Below are 18405 nucleotides of genomic sequence, written 5' to 3'. Positions count from 1 at the left end.
CCTCTATTCTTTTCCTCTCCGTCTCCACTCCTTCTATTCTTTTTCCCTTTTTCATTCTTTCCTTCTTTATCCCCTCATGTGTATTTCATTAACAAATCCTTCTGGCTCAGTGACTTTTATTTTCTACTACCACCACCACTCCCACCTATCCCTCCCACCCACCCTGCTGCTTGCTTTGTCTTGCTACTCTGGCCACTTTATACTTCCTCTCATGTGCCAAGCACACTTCCACCTCAGGGCCTGTGCACTTGCTACTCCCTCTGGAATACTCTTTTCTCAGCTTTCTGTACATTCTCATTTCCTGTTTGTCTCTGCTCAGATGTCAACAGAGACCTAACTCAGCCACTCTAACATTCATCTACCCTCACTTTGGCATTCTCTGATCTCCCTACCTTGCTTTTTCTCCATCACTTCCTAAAGTGCTAAATATTTATATGCTTTGTCTCCCCAACTAAAATGAGTTTCATGAACTCAGGGACTCTGTTTTCTGCAGTATCACTAGAACAGCAGTGGCTGGCACATTGTAACCACTAATTATTTGTTTATTGAAATGAATGAATGCATGAGAATTCAGCCAACATCTGCTCCTCATACCAAACCAGAATTATTTTCTTATGTATGTATTTGAGGTTTACACATACCTACCATGACAGGATGAATTTGTTTCTTTTATGTGAAGGCAGTTGGGACATTGTTAACTACTATATGCAGCACAATTATTGTATTGTGATACTAATTTCCTTGAATAATCTTTCAATTGAGCAAAAATAATTAGATAAATTCTTGACTTTTTAAAGTCAGTATAGTCTCCTAAAACACTGAGACAACAGGGGAAGTGCTTCCTATTGACCAGTAAGTCCTGTGGAAGTGATAGGAAGGTTTGGATAAATGGACCTTTTCCTCTTTGAGTCTCTAATTGTGAAGAAAGTGAATGTTTGCCGTAGTCAGGTGATTTTCCTAGACTTTAGAAAAGCAGACTTTATTATACTCAGAAAGTACGGTAAACCTTTTTTATTGTGTGGCTAAAGAATTAAAAACTAAATTACTTCAAAAGAATTTTCTAAAAATATATATTTTGTTTAAGCACCGAGACAATTCTAATAAGAAACAAAAGTATGACTTTGTCGATCTGTTCTAATTAAATTTTATTTTATTATTTTTATTTTATTGATTTTTTACAGAGAGAAAGGGAGAGAGAAAGCTAGAAACGTTGATGAGAGAGAAACATCGACCAGCTGCCTCTTGCTCACCCGCTACCGGGGATGTGCCCTCAACCAATGTACATGCCCTTGACTGGAATCGAACCTGGGACCCTTCAGTCCGCAGACTAATGCTCTACCGCTGAGCCAAACCAGTTTCGGCTGTTCTAATTAAATTTTAAAGGATATAACAAATGACAAAGTAAATGTCATGTTCTATAACTCTTGTCAGATTAAACCAAGAAAAACCTGAAAATAATGAAACAAAGACCACAAAATGGATATTTTTAAGTTATGTTTATAGCCTTCCTTCTATCACCTCCCTCCAAAAAAAGAAGAAAAAAAAGAAAACCAACCAGGAAATGATAAAAACCACTGCTCAGGAAAGATGATGTAATATTAATATACCACAGAAAAAAGGCAGATTTAATCAGCTCCTATTTTGGTTTGTTTTCATCTTCTTTGTTAGAACAAACAATGATAGGGAATCTAATTTTCAATACTAAAATACTATCTTTGATATGACTAAAGCAAATGGTTACTGATGAAAACCTGACTTTTAAAAGCAGAATCCTCCTCTTAACCATATATTCATAGGATGGGTCCTAAAATTCTTCTGAAAGAGAATCACAGTCCCTGCCCTGTTGTGGAACTTGTGAACTAGTCAGGGCCAGATTGAGGTGATATAGGAAGGCATAAATGTAAAACAGCTAGGTAAACCTCTATTTAAGCAAATGCAAACTAAAGTGGGAGGGTGTTACATACCAAATAAGGGGAAATTTTTTAGGGAAAGGATTAATCTGGGTGATTTTATGAAGGAAGTAACCTTGAACTACGCTTTTGAAACAAGTAAAACATTTTAATTATAGGAAAGGAATAAGGAAAGCACTTTCAGTAGGGATAGTACAGAAACAGAATAATCCTAATATATAAAAACCCAAGGGTCGTCACGTCCTAAATGACCGGAACAGACAACAAACAGGAAGCTGTGTGGGGCAACCAGGCCGGCAGGGGAGACGGTGAGGGATGACCAAAGGACTCCTGGGCCCTGGCCAGGGCCGCCGGCCAAAGGGAGCTCTGGGCCCTTGCTGGGATACAGTGGAAATGTGATGGGGACGTGGCCAGCGGAGTGGTAAGGAGCAGCGAACAGGTGGGTGGTAAGGAGCGAGGGGTCCCTGACTGGGAGAGGGATTTCCAACTGTCAGCTACAGGCAGACATCCCCTGAGAGGTCCTGGACTGAGGAGGGTTCAAGCTAGGCTGAGAAACCCCACCCTACCACCCCAGTGCATGAATTCTGTGCACCGGGCTTCTAATAGTTCTAATAATAGAACAGTAGCATATCTTGGCTGCTTACATTTGTTAGTATTACACATGCCATTAATTCTACACATCTTTATAGAGACAAATGAAAAGGTATTTACTTTGGTAAGAAGTAAATAACAGCAGTCAGAAGTAATTTTAAATAGATTATTTTAAATAGATCTATTACTCTGCTTACTATGTGTGAAGAACTTTGTTAAGTGACTTTTATTAGTATTTAAATATGTGCTATCTTAATTCTTGTGTCAGTTTTGAAATCCTCTTATTAGTAGTTTGTTTTACAAATGGGGAACTAAGATGCTATAAAATTAGCAACAGTAGCAATAACAGCACCTGGCAATAAATATTTGGCAAATGAATGAAAGAATAAGTAAGCAAACATGCCCAAGATCCGTGAGAAAGCTTATAAGTGCTCAGCTCCAGATTTACCAAAGTCTGACCCTTAGCCTGCACACTAAACAGTGAAGTGATGACATTTATCTACATAAATACAGTGGATCCAGTAAATGAAGAAGGTTAAATAACTCATGGATTAAAACTATTGATGAAATTGTAAGAGGAATGGAGTATTGAGGATAAGAGTCAAGTTTTTAGAGTCAGAGATCTGATTTTAATTTTACTTTTTGTACTTATTGGTCATATTACCTCCTTGAGGGACATTCACCTTTTACCCATTTTTTACAAAAGCCAATACTCTGTAAAGTGTGACAGTGATTCTCTTCTAAATAGAAAAACGGGATTAGAAGGAGTAATACATGGAAGGTACTTACTATACTTGGCACATAATAATAATAAATAATTATAGTAATTACTACTAACAGTTTTGGTCTATTAGAAAGGAAAACAACTCAATGAAAATAAACTGGAGAAATCTGAATTTAGCAGCGGCAGCCAGGATGAATTTGAAGATGAGAGCAGAGGCTAGAAGAATAGTAGAAAGTTGTTGAAGCATTCCAGTAATGCCTGCAAGAGAGCAATAGCATGCATGAGACAAAGGGAAAGGGGACTAGTGGATGGGAAAGACACTGCAAAGGCACAGTCAAAATGTAATGCTAAGTTTATATCTTTTTAGAGAATTCTAAGGTTATTGTTGACAATTTGTCATTGGAATTAGGTACTTAAATGCCTTTGGCTTGCAACTCAAAGCTCAAGAATGATGGTAGTTCTGATTATGACATACTGAATATATTGGTAGAACTCACTCTCTCTTTTTCTCTCTCTCTCTCTCTTTCCTATCCCACCACAACCAAAATAATATCAGGTTTTTTTGCATAGCTTTTTGAGATCTAAAGCAATCCAAGTATTTGTTTCCCCAGGTCATTCTTTTGTTGATCAAGGGTTGCTCATTGAAAACCCATTCTCTTTTATTTCAGTGCAAACAGCTACTGACTCAGTCTATAGACTCCAACAGAGGGAGCAGGAACGAAAAAAGGTAAAAATAGATCATTTGGGTATTTATAATCATATCATTAGCTTTTGATTAAAATAAATTATCTAAATTTGTTTTTTTATGCGATGATTTAAAAAAAAATTTTTAAATGGCTAATTCATTCACAATGTTTTGAAGAGGTATGGGTACATGATTGCACCATCTATATGTTTACAATTTTAATTACATACCTTGACCATTTTTTCCCCACCTTTTCAACATTTCCATCTTTTCCTTAAAAGTGGTATTTGTCTTATGGAGGACAGAGAATAGGACATTTACATGGAACAAAAATGCCCACCAGATTGGAAATATAAATCTTCCTTCGTGCCTGAAGCATTGAGTATAGTATGTATATTTCTTCTAGGAAAGGAAGCATGTGGATGGGTTATTTAATGAATAGTCGTAAGGGGTGTGAATCACTTGCCAGGTAGTGCTTTGCTTATTTTAATTATATCTTAACTAAATTCAGATGTGGAAAAATAGCTTAAAGGTTTAAGTCCGTGTTATAATTTGGTGTTTTCACATATAGTTTTCATGAAGTATTTATATAGTTTATTTATTGCTTTAAATTAATAAAGACACACTTAAGAAATGTTGAAAATACTAAGTCATTCTGAGATACACACCTTTTTGCATGTGCAAGTATCAATGAGTGTTATTATCTCGATTTCTCTGGAAGGTGTTGTGCTTAAACTACAATAATGGTTCAGATTTGGCATTGTATAAAAATATATAATGGAATGAACCTTGCCCCTGTTTGAATGTCTTCACCCTCTGCTCAACTTTAAATATTGATATAAAGTTTAAACATTGAATAGTTTGATAAACCAAGCCTCCTGAAAGAACTTGACATTCAAGCCAGGTGGGAAGGCTGCCCAAGAAGAGCAGGATTGTTTCTAGCAGGCCAGGTCAGGAAACAGGGCCATTGCGGAGCAGCTTGATAAAAGGCAAGGCAAAGCCATAGGCAGGAAAGTCTGGGTTGGGTGGAGTGTTTGCCCTGTGTCTAGAGAGCACTGTATAGGCAGGAACAGGGTCTTCAATGGGCTGTTCCTGACTGGACAGATTTTTTTTTAATCCTCTACTTTTCTAGGGGGAAAATTTTACTTTGTTAAGTTTGAAACAGTTTGTATATTATACTCAGGAGGTAAAAGACTAGGGGTCCCAAACCACTAGTCTAGGGGTGTCGAACTCAATCAGAGAAGGGGCCAGAATCTAAAATCCAGCCTAAATCGCGGGTCGAATGGTTTACTGAACAGTCATAAACTGTCATTGTGATGGAAACGCAGCGGAGTGCAGTGATGACAGCGCGGTGCGGGCCACATTGCAAGGCCTGGTGGGACGGATTTGGCCCACGGGCCTTGTGTTTGACACATGTGCACTAGTCTATAATAATAAAAGGATAATATGCTACTTAGACCGACATCATTCCTGACGTCATTCCGGATGAAGCCTGGACCGGAGGGAAGCCTGGGTCACAGGTGCCAGAGGGCAGCCTGTGTCAGCAGCCAGGGAAAGGAAGGCCTATTCTTGCACAAATTTTATGCATCAAGCCTCTAATCCTATATAATAAGAAGGTAATATGCAAATTGACCATCACTGCAACACACAAGATGTCCACCCCCATGTGGTCAAAGATGGCTGCCCCCATGTGGACACAAGATGGCCGCCACAAGATGGCCACCAGTTGGATTGTGAGAGGGATGTCTACATAAAAATTAGCCTGCTTGCCCTAGGGCCTAGGCGGTTTGATTTGACCCAGTGGATAGAGAGTGGCCCGTAGACTGAAAGGTCCCCAGTTCAATTCCTGTCAAGGGCACATGCCCAGGTTGCAGGCTCGTTCCCAATGGAGGGTGTGCTAGAAGCAGCAGGTCACTGATTCTCTCTCAGCATTGATGTTTCTCTCCCTCTCCCTTCTCTCTGAAATTAATACAAATACATATTTTTAAAATTAGCCTACTATATTTGGTCAAACATTGAATTAACTCACCCCTAATGCCTTGGCAGGGGCAGACCAAATGATTTCGCAGGTTTCGTATGTCCTGTGGGCCAGACATTCCCCACCTCAATCTAAAGGGTTATATTTGAGGATGATTGTTGAGAACCTTGATAACTAATATTAAACAAGTTGTTTCTGAAGGCTCCAGGAGCATTTCTGTGTTTGAGAAGCAAAAAGACTTTTTCTGTAAGAACACTGGCTATTCCTGGGTGTAACGTGCAGTTCTCTTGGCTTTCACAGTGAATGCATGTTGAACATGTTGCTGTGTGATTTAAGCAGATTCATGTGAAAATGCTCTCACGTTATTTGTCAGAGTGGATTCTGATAAAATGGCGATTCTTTTAATCCTTGAACAGAACTAACCTAAAATTAAATTGGAATTGGAATGGTTCTTCTTGGCACTTTGAACTTTTTTCACATTTGGTATATTAACTATATATAAGTAGGGAAATGACCAGATTTGGTTTAAAAAAAAAAAATACAGTGTCTTCTAGTTCTAGCTGTTTTCTTTATTAGCTAGCTGTATGTTCTTGGGCAACGCCTAGAGCTTCAAGTGCTTCATCTGCAAAATAAATACCTATTTTACTTAACCTGGTGGATGTTTTACTTACCTGATAGATTGTATTATGTGGTTTATGTGAAATCGTTTTGCAAATTGTATATCACTCTTCATATGTAAGGTGGCACATTTTCCCTGCCAGTTCAATCATTTGTTTAAGATGCAGGCAAGCACTTTGTGCAGAAGAGCCCTGTTGTGGTTTATTAGAGTTGGCAAAGCCTTTGAAAATCCTACCCATTCATGATTTTCTGAATTAAAAATACTGTCTCATGGTTGTTTTTTCTTAAAATAGCCTTGAGAAATAATAAAGCCCTTAGAATATTTTAGTCTTAAACATATTTCTGTAGGTATTATGTTAGAGAACATTACTGAACTATCTATAGAGTACACGTTAAAGTTACTATTTTAGAATGTACTGAAATGTTGTGTTTCCCTAAGGACTGATATGGAGTCTGTGAAATCTACTTGCATTATCAGCCACCCTGACTGTTTTCTTTTCTCAAGATAACGTAATAAAATTAACCAGCTATAAGTCACACAACGATGTGCTTTTCCTAGAAGAATAAAAATTCTTTATACTCTTCCAAGGCAATGAACCTTTAGTCTTTATTTCTTTTTCAGAGTTTATGTAGTTAGCAAAACATTTGAAATATGTATCTTTAAGAATTTTTTTTTCTGTCATCTGGCTTTTGCCAAAACTTTGACATGACAAAGGTTTCAACACTACACATATATAAAAGACATAGAGGTAAAGTTTAATTTCTCATCTAGCAAATACATAAAAAGCAAAATTGACGTCTAGCTGCATTTTGCAATCTGTTAATTGTTGTCCTTAATTATACTGTTGGCTACATTTTGTGTATTTGAATGGCTCTCAGAACAAAGAAAGATGGGAGTAGTAATGGAATAAAATAGACTCTTGCCATTAATCATTAATTCTTTTATGTCAAGACAATTTGTGGAATTCTGTGGGAAGTAAATTATGATAAACGTCATTCATCCAAATCACATTTCCCACAATTGATATCTAAAAGTACATTTATAAGAACAATAAATGTCTTGAAAACGACTCACTAATACAAAGTTGCATTTTGGGTGCTAGCAATAAGAGTAGTGCAATGAAAATACAAGTAGCAAAAAAATAAAATAAAGAAAATACAAGTAGCCTATAAAATTCACTGGCTCTTAAAATATTCCATCAAGGGAAGTGAGTTTGCTAATATGTGTGAATAGTTTAAACTTGGTTTCCATACACAAGTATCAACTTTTGAAGCCACATTCAACCAAACTAGAGATAGTAATGAAGTAAACATGAATCCTTTGATTTATCTTGTTCACAAATATTTATTAGATTTAGTTATGTCTCAGTATGATTTTTATGAGTTCAGTGAGATAGCATAGATTATACATTGTTCTTGATAGAGTGTGAAAATGCAGAGTTAATAGATCAATAAGTAATATTCTATTTAAAATCATTACTGACAGTTGTTATTCTAACACTTCTTACCAAAGTTAATACTTTTTCATTTGTTTGTGTCGGGCATATGTAAAATTAATGTCATGTGTGTTACTGACAGATGTTCCATAGGGCATTTTAGACTGAGTTTTCTCTGAGACCAGGGTTTCTCAACCTCTGCACTATTGATATTTTGGACCAGATAATTCTTTGTTGAGGATAGAGGAGGGGGGACTGACCTGTGCTTTGTAGGATGTTTGCAGCATCCTTGGCCTTTACCCATTATATGCCAGGAACACCTCCCCCTAACCCATACTATGATAAACAGAAATCTGGGATACAGAAGCATCAAAATCCATTTCCAGCCAGGACCGGTTTGGCTCAATGGATAGAGCGTCGGCTTGGGGACTGAAAGGTCCCGGGTTCGATTCTGGTCAGGGGCATGTACCTTGGTTGCGGGCATATCCCCAGTGGGGGGTGTGCAAGAGGCAGCTGATCGATGACTCTCTCTCATCGATGTTTCTAACTCTCTATCTCTCTCCCTTCCTCTCTGTACAAAATCAATAAAATATATTAAAAAAAAAAAATCCATTTCCAGTTGAGATCCACTGACTTAGACTAAAGCATGCAGAAATGTATTATTATGTGTCCCAGAGTTCATTTCTAGACCTATCCCTTGAATGTTTTGGCTTTAAGATTGGCTTCTCTTTAAATTTATGTCTAATGAAATATATATGTAAGGCAGTTTATTAATTCTATTTTTTACTTTTTGTAGAAAGAGACAAAACCATTAAAGCTAATTACTCCTAGTACACAGTTGTAGCTCATAAACAAACTTTCTCTTCATTTTTGTTTTGGCATTTTCTAAATATATCTTCAGAAAATCAGTTGCATTCACTTTATAAAGAACTAGAGGCCTGGTGCACGAAATTCGTGCATGGGGGGAGGAGGGCTGGGTGTGTGTCCCTCACCTTCTCCAATCTGGGATCCCTCTCACAATACAGGACTGCTGGCTTCCAACTGCTCACCTGCCTGCCTTCCTTATTGCCCCTGACCACTTCTGCCTGCCAGCCTGATCACCCCCTAACCATTCCCATGCCAGCCTGATTCATGTCTAACTGCTCCTCTGCCAGCCTGTTTGCCCCAACTTCCCTCCTCTGCCAGCCTTGTCACCACTAACTGCCTTCCCCTGCAGTGCTAATCACCTTCAACTGCCCTCCCTTGCAGGCCTGGTCCCTCACAACTGCCATCCCCTGCCGGCCATCTTGTGGTGGCCATCTTGTGTCCATATGGGGGCAGGATCTTTGACCACATGGAGGCAGCCATCTTGTGTGTTGGAGTGATGGTCAATCTGCAGATTACTCTATTAGCTAGGATAGAGGCCTGGTGCATGGGTGGGGCCAGCTGGTTTGCCCTGAAGGGTGTCCCGGATCAGGGTGAGGATTCCCTTGGTGTGTGGGGTGGCCTGTGTGATGGGGCCTGTGGTGGTTTGCAGGCCAGCCATGCCCCCTGGCAACCCAAATGGAGGCCCTGGTATCTGAAATTTATTTATCATCTACAATTGAAACTTTGTAGCCTGGAGTGAAGGCCTGATCCAGCCAAGGCTTCAGAAGCTTGGCTTCCTCCATCACCCTAGCCTCCTGCTCTTCCAGCTCCATGGCTGCCACCATTTCTATTAGAATTTATTTACCTTCTATAATGAAACTTTGTATGGAGGTCTGGGCCCGCCAGGTTATGTGGAAAGCGTGGCTTCCTCCATTGGCAAGGAAACTCAAGCCTCCCTCCTGCTCTCTCTGGCTGCAGCCATCTTGGTTGGGGTTAATTTGCATACTCACTCTGATTCGGTGTGGTTGGTAGGTATAGCGGAGTGATGGTTAATTTGCATATTATTCTTTTATTAGATAGGATGTAATGAAGAATCTTCTGAAACCTTATTTGAATTTTTTTGTGATAAAATATACAAAACATAAAATTTACCAGTTTAAGCATGCAGTTCTGTAGCATAAAATACATTCAAGTTGTTCTGCAACCATCACCACCATCCATTTCCAGAACTTTTTCATCTTTCCCAGCTGAGGCTCTGTACCCATTACATACTAATGCCCCATTCTCCCCTCCTCACCCCTGGTAGCCACCATTCCACTTTCTGTCTCCAAAATTTGACTACTATAGATTTCTTTTTAAATGGAATCATATAGCATTTATCTTTTTGTGATTGGCTTCTGTTATATAGTGTCTTCATGATTCATCTGTGTTGTGTCATGTATAAGAATTTCATTCCTTTTTAAAGATGAATATATTTTGTGTATCCATTCATCTATCCATGGGTACTGGGTTGCTTCTACCTTTTGACTATTGTGAATAATTCTGCTATTAATTTGGGTGAACAGATATTTTTTCAAATCTCTCCTTTTCTTTCTTTTGGATATATAACCAGAAGTGGACTTGTGGTAATTTTATTTTTAATTTTCTGAGGAACTGCAAAAATTGCACCACTTTAACTCTCGACCAGCACAGTGTACAAGGGTTCCATTTTTCTCCACATCCTTGTTATTTTCTGGTGTGTTTTTTCGTAGTAGCCATTCTAATGGCTATCTCATTGTGGTTTTGATTTGAATTTCCCTAATGATTATTGATGTTGAACATCTTTTCTTATGATTTTTGGACATTTGTATGTCTTCTATGTAGAAATTCCATTGGGATTTTGATGAGAATTGTATTAAATCTTTATATGCCAAGACCATTCAATAGCTAAAGGACAATCTTTCAAACAAGTAGTGCTGGGAAAACTATATATCCACATGAGAGAAAAAAAATGTTACTGGACCCTTACCTTGTATCATATTCAAAAATTATTTCAAAATGGAACAAAGACCTAAATGTAAGGCCTAAAACTATAAAATTCTTAGAAGAAAACAGGGAAACCTCATGACATTGGATTTGTCAATGATTCCTTGGCTCTGACACCAAAAGCACAGGCAATAAAAGTAAAAATAAATTTTTGTTTTTACTTCATCAAAATTAAAAATGTTTGTGCATCAAATGAATTATGAACAGAATGAAAAGGCAATCCCCAGAAAATGAGAAATATTTGCAAATCATGTATCTAATAAGGAGTTAATAGTCAAAATATATTTTTAAAACTTCTATATAGCTCAATAACAACAACAACAAAAAGACAATTTGATAATGGACAAAGGGCTTTTTCATTGGTCTAAATGTCTATCTTTGTGCTAGTACCACATTGATTATAGTAGCTTTGTAGTATGTTTTGAAATTAGGAATTGTGTTTTTTGGGTTTTAAAAAATATATATTTTATTGTTTTTTTACAGAGGAAGTGAGAGGGATAGAGAGCTAGAAACATCAATGAGAGAGAAACATTGACCAGCTGCCTCCTGCACACCCCCTACTGGGGATGTGCCCTCAACCAATGTACATGCCCTTGACCGGAATCGAACCTGGGACCTTTCAGTCTGCAGACTGACGCTCTATCCACTGAGCCAAACTGGTTTCGGCAGGAATTGTGTTTTTTAATGTAGGTTTTATTGTTTAGATTTGGTTAAGACAACAGATTGGAGTTGATTGCCATCTCCAATAAAGATAATTTGTTACTCATAGTTCTCAAAAGGAGGGGGCATGCTGTGTACACAGGACCATGTAACAAAGCACTAGGGTTTGTCAGGCAGAGTGAAAGGGAGGAAAAACATGGGCAAGAGCTTTTATTGTCGTTTCCAAAGGAAGTTATATGTGAAGCAGGGTAATCAGGTTTAGGGTTGTCTAGTTTGAATAATTTTATCAAGCTCTAGGGCATAAGAGCATAGTTGTCTGGTACCTGGCCTAGGGTAGATAGATAGTGGCCTAGAATGTGTGAGTCCAATAAAGAACATAGTTGGGTATGGGCTTTGTATTGGTTGGCTTGCATATAAAAGGTATGCTCACAGGGTGGTTGTTTACTGTCTCTAGGAATAAGCTAGCTCTGGAAGGGACAGTCTCTCCAGGGTCAGCAAGACCCCAGATGTAAAAACATCATGAACACATGGTTAACACAATATGAGACATCAATTTTGTTCTTCTTTTCCAAGAATTGTTTTTGTTTTGACTATTTGGTGTCACTTCATATACATTTTAGGATGGATTTTTCTGTTTCTGTAAAAAACATCATTGGGATTTTAATAAGGATTTTATCAAATCTATAGATCACTTTGGATAGTATTGACATCTTAACAAAATAAAATCTTCCAATCCATGAGCATGAGTTGCCTTTCCTTTGATTTGTGTCTTTAATTTCTTTCAACAATGTTTTGTAGTTTTTAGCATACAAGTCTTTTGTCTCTTTGATTAAATTTATTCTAAGTATTTTATTCTTTTTCAATGCTATTATAAATGGAACTAGAGGCCCGGTGAATGAAATTCATGCACAGAGGGCAGGGGGTGGGGGATGTCTCTCCTGTACCCTCTCCAAACTGGGACCCCTCAAAGGATGTCCAATTGCCCCAGTAGGATCAGGCTTAAACAGGCAATCGAACATCCCTCTCACAATCCAGGACTGTTGGCTTCTAACTGCTTGCCTGCCAGCCTTCCTGATTGCCCCTAACTGCTTCTGCCTGCCAGCCTGATCACCCCTAACCACTCTTCTGCAGGCCTGGTCACCTCTAACTGCCCTCCCCTGTAGACCTGGTCATCCCCAACTGCCCTACCCTGCAGGCCTGGGTCCCCTCCAGCTGCCCTTCCCTGCAGGCCTGGTCGCCCCCAACTTCCCTCCTCTGCCAGCATGGTTACCCTTAACTGCCCTCCTCTACAGGCTTGATCGCCCCCAACTGCCCTCCCTTGCAAGCCTGGTCCCTCCCAACTGCCCTCCCCTGCTGGCCATCTTATGCTGGCCATCTTGTGTCCACATAGGGACAGTCATCTTTGACCACATGGGGGCAGCAATCTTGTGTGTTGGAGTGATAGTCAATTTGCATATTACTCTTTTATTAGTTAGGATTGTTTTCTTAAATTTTTTTTGGATTGTTCTTTGTTAGGGTATAGAAATGCAACTAACTTTGCCTGTTGATTTTGTATTCTATAAAATTGCTCAATTTTTTTTAGTATTTCTAGCCATTTTTTTGTGGAATCTTACAATTTTTAACATATAAATCATGTTGTTTGTGAATACAGATAATTTTATTTTCTCCTTTTCATTTTTGGATGCCTTTTATTTTCTTACCTAATAGCTCGGGTTGGACTTCAAATACTATGTTGAATAGAAGTTGAAAAGCAGAATACTTGTTCTTGATATTGGAGGGAAACCTTTCAGTTTTTCACAATCAGATATGATATTAGCTGTGAGTTTTTCACATATTGCCTTTATTATGATGAGATAGTTTTCTACTATTACTAGTTTGTGGGTCAAATGTGTTTTCAGTATCAATTGAGATGATTATGTGTTTTTTCTTCAGTCTGTTGATGTAGTGTATTTTATCAATTGAATCTCGTGTGTTGAACCATCCTTGCATTCCAGGAACAAATCCTACTTGATTATAGCATCTGATCCTTTTGATATACTGTTGAATTTAGTTTGCTAGTTTTTTGTTGAGGTATATGTTGTATCAGTTAGTATTAGTACAGTGTTGGCCTCATAAAATGAGTTAAATCTTCTATCCTTTTTAATTTATTTGGGAATCGTTGGAAAAGGATTTGTGTTATTCTTGAAATATTTGGTAGGATTCACTAATAAAGTCATCTGCTCCTTGTGTGATTTAATTTTTAATACCACATGATTTCATATGATCACTTGCTAGAAGAAACAAAGAAAAACGAGACCAAAGTTAATTGTACTTTTATTTTTAAAGTCCCACATAAGACATCCTCCAAAAATAAGACCTAGCACATGGAAAGATAAGACATCCTCTGAAAATAAGACCTAGGGCAACTTTGGGAGAAAAAATTAATATAAGACACTGACTTATTTTCGGGGAAACAGGGTATATCTCTCTTAAGTGGTTCACATAGTGTTTTTTAAAATTTCTTAATTATTTTGATATGGAAATGTGAAATATGTTTATTTTTGCCATTTTAAAACATAACCAATCCTCAAGACTCATAATATTTGGTTTGAACAGCATTATATAGCAAAAAAGAGCAGAAAACTAGATTTTTACTATTGATTCTACCCCTTTCTCACTGTGTGACCTTGGAAAGATGTCTATATTTGACACTAGAATAGATCATCTTTAAGCCCCTCCCCGACAAATTATTTGTAATAATCCTGATGTTGAAGTGAACACGGGAATGAAAGAGGATACTTACTTTTATTTGAGTTAAATTCTGTTGTTCGAATTATTACAAGAAAGTATTACTAAAATTAAATGATTACAGTTAAAGAGCAAAAAAACTTAAATTGGAGGGGATAAAAAGTAGTGTGACATGCCTTCTGGATTCTTTGCTTGTGAGTTTTTTAAAAAATGTATTGAGTATTTAGAGAGAGATGGGGGAAGGGAGAGGGAGAGAGAAAGAGAAAGGGAAGCATTGATATGAGAGTGGAACATCTATTGGGCTGCCTACTGCACACTCCGTACTGGGGATTGAGCCTGCAGCCCAGGTATGTGCCCTGACCTGGAATTAAACCAGCAACCTTTTGGTGCATGGGACAACATCCAACGAACTGAATCACACCGGCCAGAGTGTGATTTTGTATAATAATAATATTTATCTTTTATTAAGCACCACAGGCACTGAGCTAGGAACTTGAAATGTATTACCTCTGATTTTTACAAATATTATTTATGAATATAAAGTTAAAGAAACTTTTAATTTGCTCAGCATCATACAACTGGTAATAAGTGAACCAGAATTTGAAGCAAGGTTTATTGCCTCCCAAATCTTCATTGAGCTGCCTGGTGGGAAGTGGAACCAGGTCCAAATCACAGGGTCAGATGAGCCAATTATGGTGTTTTGATTAAAAATAAAATAATAAACTTATAAGTGACATCTGAGCTTGTTCTCTATATTATAAAAAATTAATTTACAGCTAAAACAAGATACCATTTTGAGGAAATTTATTTGTATTTGTCTTTTCTTTTTAGTCTAATGGCTTTTCTCATTTAATTGTGCAAAAGTTTTATGAAAATAATTTATTTTACACATCTTTTGGACAATTATAATTCATGAGGCTAAAAAGTTAAAAAGTAAAGTTTTGAATTTTGTTTAACCTGCTTCCCAACTTTATTGGATCTATAAAACCCTCCTTAACCTTCTCTCCTCACCACTGTAATACCTATTTAAATTCCAAAAGTCTATGGGACATATTTTAGGCTAATGTTTTACTATAAGTCAAACTTCAGGCCCTCACCCTCTTTTTACTTGAGAAGCCTCAGTGCTGAGGAACTTCATTTAGGATTGTCAGAAAAAGCTCTTGCAATAGCCTTTTTCATTTGGTCTGTGAGAGACTTTTAGCTACCTATGTAGAATTTCCTCTGGAAAGATCTGATTTGCATTTTGTGATAGAAAAAGCATAGATGTTAGAAAGACTTTTTAGACTCTGCAACTTCATAGCTGAGTGGCCATGGAGAGAGAAGTAAATTTAGTGTCCGTAAGCCTTTATTTCTTCGTCTGTAAAGTAAGAATAATGTAACCTTGTAAGAGAGGTTTATAGAAGTAGATAAGATATACAAAACAGCTAACAGAAATATGCATTTCATAAGTACTTAGAGTGTGATGCTTTATCCAGCTCTTCTTCCTGCTTCTCATCATGTCCAATAAGAGAGAAAGTAAGGCCGCAAGTACTTTAGAGGCCAAAGGAAAACCTGGTTTTATCTTTTCCCATAGCTCTCTTCCAGCAGTTGAGCTACCAATATGTAAGTACACCAGGTGTCTACATTAGCGTGCTGGGTTTAGTAATGGCTTCAGGTGTTTTGTAAGTTTCTATGGTTTGCATCATCACATTTTGCTTGTTTGTTGAATAGGACTTAACTTGTCTCAAAACTTAACTGCTAAAGATGTGTGTAGAATATTTGAGGCAGAGGTATAATTATTTTTCATGCTCTCTTTTTCTCTTTAGCTTGTACATATTCAAAGGTAATAATTGAAATTGTACTAAATTTATGCCTTTTTTACTTATACATTGTTTTATCTCTATTGTTGTGATATTCAAAAGCAAAAATTTTATTTTCATATAGAAATATTAAGGAGCATCTCCAGATATTTGACAACAGATGCTTTTGGAGTTTGTTTGCTTTAAGGAATGGAACTGAACCAGAAGAGATTTCTTGAGTGGCTAACAATGCATAATTATTTTTAATGCATCTAAAAAAATGTTTTGTGTAAGACATACATTTTAATTTCTTATAATAATTATTTTTAGCATATATTCTTTAAGCTTGGTTTAAAAGTTAAATGCAGTTAAATGGGATTTGAGGAGAAATAGAGGTATGAAAATTTACTTGAATTGTATTTGATTTTGTCATTTAACAATACTAGACATTTTTTGAAATTTTGGCAATGTGGATACCCATGTTCAGTCATAGTAAGTTTCTAATATGTCATGTTCTTGTTGGACATTAAAACTATAATGCAGTTTTATCATTGTGATTTTCAAGCTATGGTTGCTATAGTAACTACATACCAAGAGTTAGAGTTATGTTTGTCTCTTCTGCATAGAAAAATAATTGTCTAGAAAATGTCACATGAATTTCAAATTTTCTTTCCTCAGATTTATAATGACCATTTAATAGCTAGTGAAAACCACCATATAATCCAGTGGGAAGACTTCATGAAAGAACAACACAACAAACAGGCTGAAGTGGATGAAGAGCACAGAAAAGCTGTGGAGAGGCTTAAAGAACAATATGCTGAGATGGAGAAGGACCTTGGAAAATTTTCAACCTTTTAAGAACCTGAACCACAACAGTGTGAAAGCATTGACTTCCCCCAAAGAACTAACTATTCTCATCAAACCATTTAGCCTCTGCTTCAAGCCTAGCAATATATTTAGTGGCACTCCTATCAGGAGAAAGGAACTTCTACCTGAGTACTAATTGTTTAGTGGAAAAAGAGTGCTATATCTTTCCTGTTTAAGTGCCTATATATGATTATTTGGGCAAGAGTATGAAGAAAAATTGGATAAATTTACTTTTTTGTTAATCAGAATTGGTCTTTTGTTTTATTGATTGTCTCAGAGAACTGAAAGTATAGACCTCTTAGAAAAATAATTCATTCTTATACGGAGTTAATATTAGTTTATTATTGTGGCTTAGAAAGCAGATATAATAGTTGCCCGCTTTAGCCTCCTTGGCTATTGGAAGAATATGTCAAGTGTTTTTCCATGAGTAATGTAGACAAAAACAGTGGTCCTTGGAACAGAGATCACCTTTAAGCGGTGAGAGTAAAACACTCTCTACTGTAGCAAAGGTGGACATGTTGGTCATTGAACTGCTGAAAGGTTACAAAGTCTGCAGTGCAGCATAATACCACGTGTTTCACTGCTGACAAGACACACTTATTAAGTTTTGTGGCCTTCCAGCACTTCATACATCCAGCTTTTAAAACATGCTTTGAAGGAAAAGCTTACCAAAAATATAGTTTGACTTTTAGCCTTTCCAAGAACCATAATCTTGCCCATAGTATTTACCTCATTTTTGTGTCTCTCTTGCTGTGGGTGAGCTTTGTAAGACAAATAATCTCTAAATATGTTTCATCTGGGTAATGAGTAATCAGCAAAATCTGCAAGGAGTTCCTCTGGAATCATACAATTATTCTGGCTCTGAATATGCCAAAAGTATTTGCCCTCATGGCAAATAATCCATGTTAAATGTAAATCCTTTTTAGTGTTTAGCATCTGTTCTCATAAGCAGGTGTATTGTGATGAAACATGTACCAACTCAGTCATCACTGTGAGCTTTAAAAATCTGCATTTAACAGTGTAATTGAGGAACTAAGTTATTTTTTTTATTTGCCATAAACAAAGCAAAATTAAATGCAATATTTCAAGAGGTTTATGGCAAATGAATTTGAGGTATGGATAAATCTTCCAAATATTTTTTATTGCCCTTCAATAAAGAAAGGCACAGAAAGAACATATCCAACTCTCTCATGTATCTCAGTCTTACCAGTGCAGAAAGTGACAATGCTGGCTTGTGTAAATTTATGGCGTACTGTCAAAGCTGCATTCTTGGCTGCATGTTGAAAATGTGATTAAAGTTAATAGAGGAGATGAAATAAGTATTTGAGATTTCTTTCAATAACATTGAACTTCTGCCAACTTTCTCTGTCTGCTACTGTAGGCTTGACAGGTTCATCAATCATCCTCTGGTACCTGGACTCAAAAGGGCTCTTGCTGACACAGAGGCATGTTGGAATTTTCTTAATTCTCTTTCTGTGGATGGAAAAAAACACAGACTTTTCAAAAATATCCCACACATGAAAAGCTAGGGGAGCCTTAAATGAAAATTCCCTTTGTACT

At 37.1% G+C, this 18405-nt stretch overlaps 1 protein-coding gene across 1 annotated transcript in view; it reads left to right on the top strand.

Annotated features, from left to right (window-relative positions):
- Nucleotides 1–18161, top strand: part of BLOC1S5 (biogenesis of lysosomal organelles complex 1 subunit 5) — a 50140-nt gene extending 31979 nt beyond the window's left edge. Inside the window, exons 4-5 of the mRNA XM_036443643.2 lie at nt 3894–3952; nt 16657–18161. Of these exons, the coding sequence (XP_036299536.1) occupies nt 3894–3952; nt 16657–16836 (239 nt within the window). The 3' untranslated portion in view covers nt 16837–18161. The remainder of the gene's footprint in view (nt 1–3893; nt 3953–16656) is intronic.
- Nucleotides 18162–18405: the final 244 nt, after the last annotated feature.

Source organism: Pipistrellus kuhlii, unplaced genomic scaffold (assembly GCF_014108245.1).
Source record: "Pipistrellus kuhlii isolate mPipKuh1 unplaced genomic scaffold, mPipKuh1.p scaffold_m20_p_2, whole genome shotgun sequence".
Lineage (NCBI taxonomy): Eukaryota > Metazoa > Chordata > Mammalia > Chiroptera > Vespertilionidae > Pipistrellus > Pipistrellus kuhlii.
This window is presented reverse-complemented; position numbering and strand designations above follow the sequence as displayed.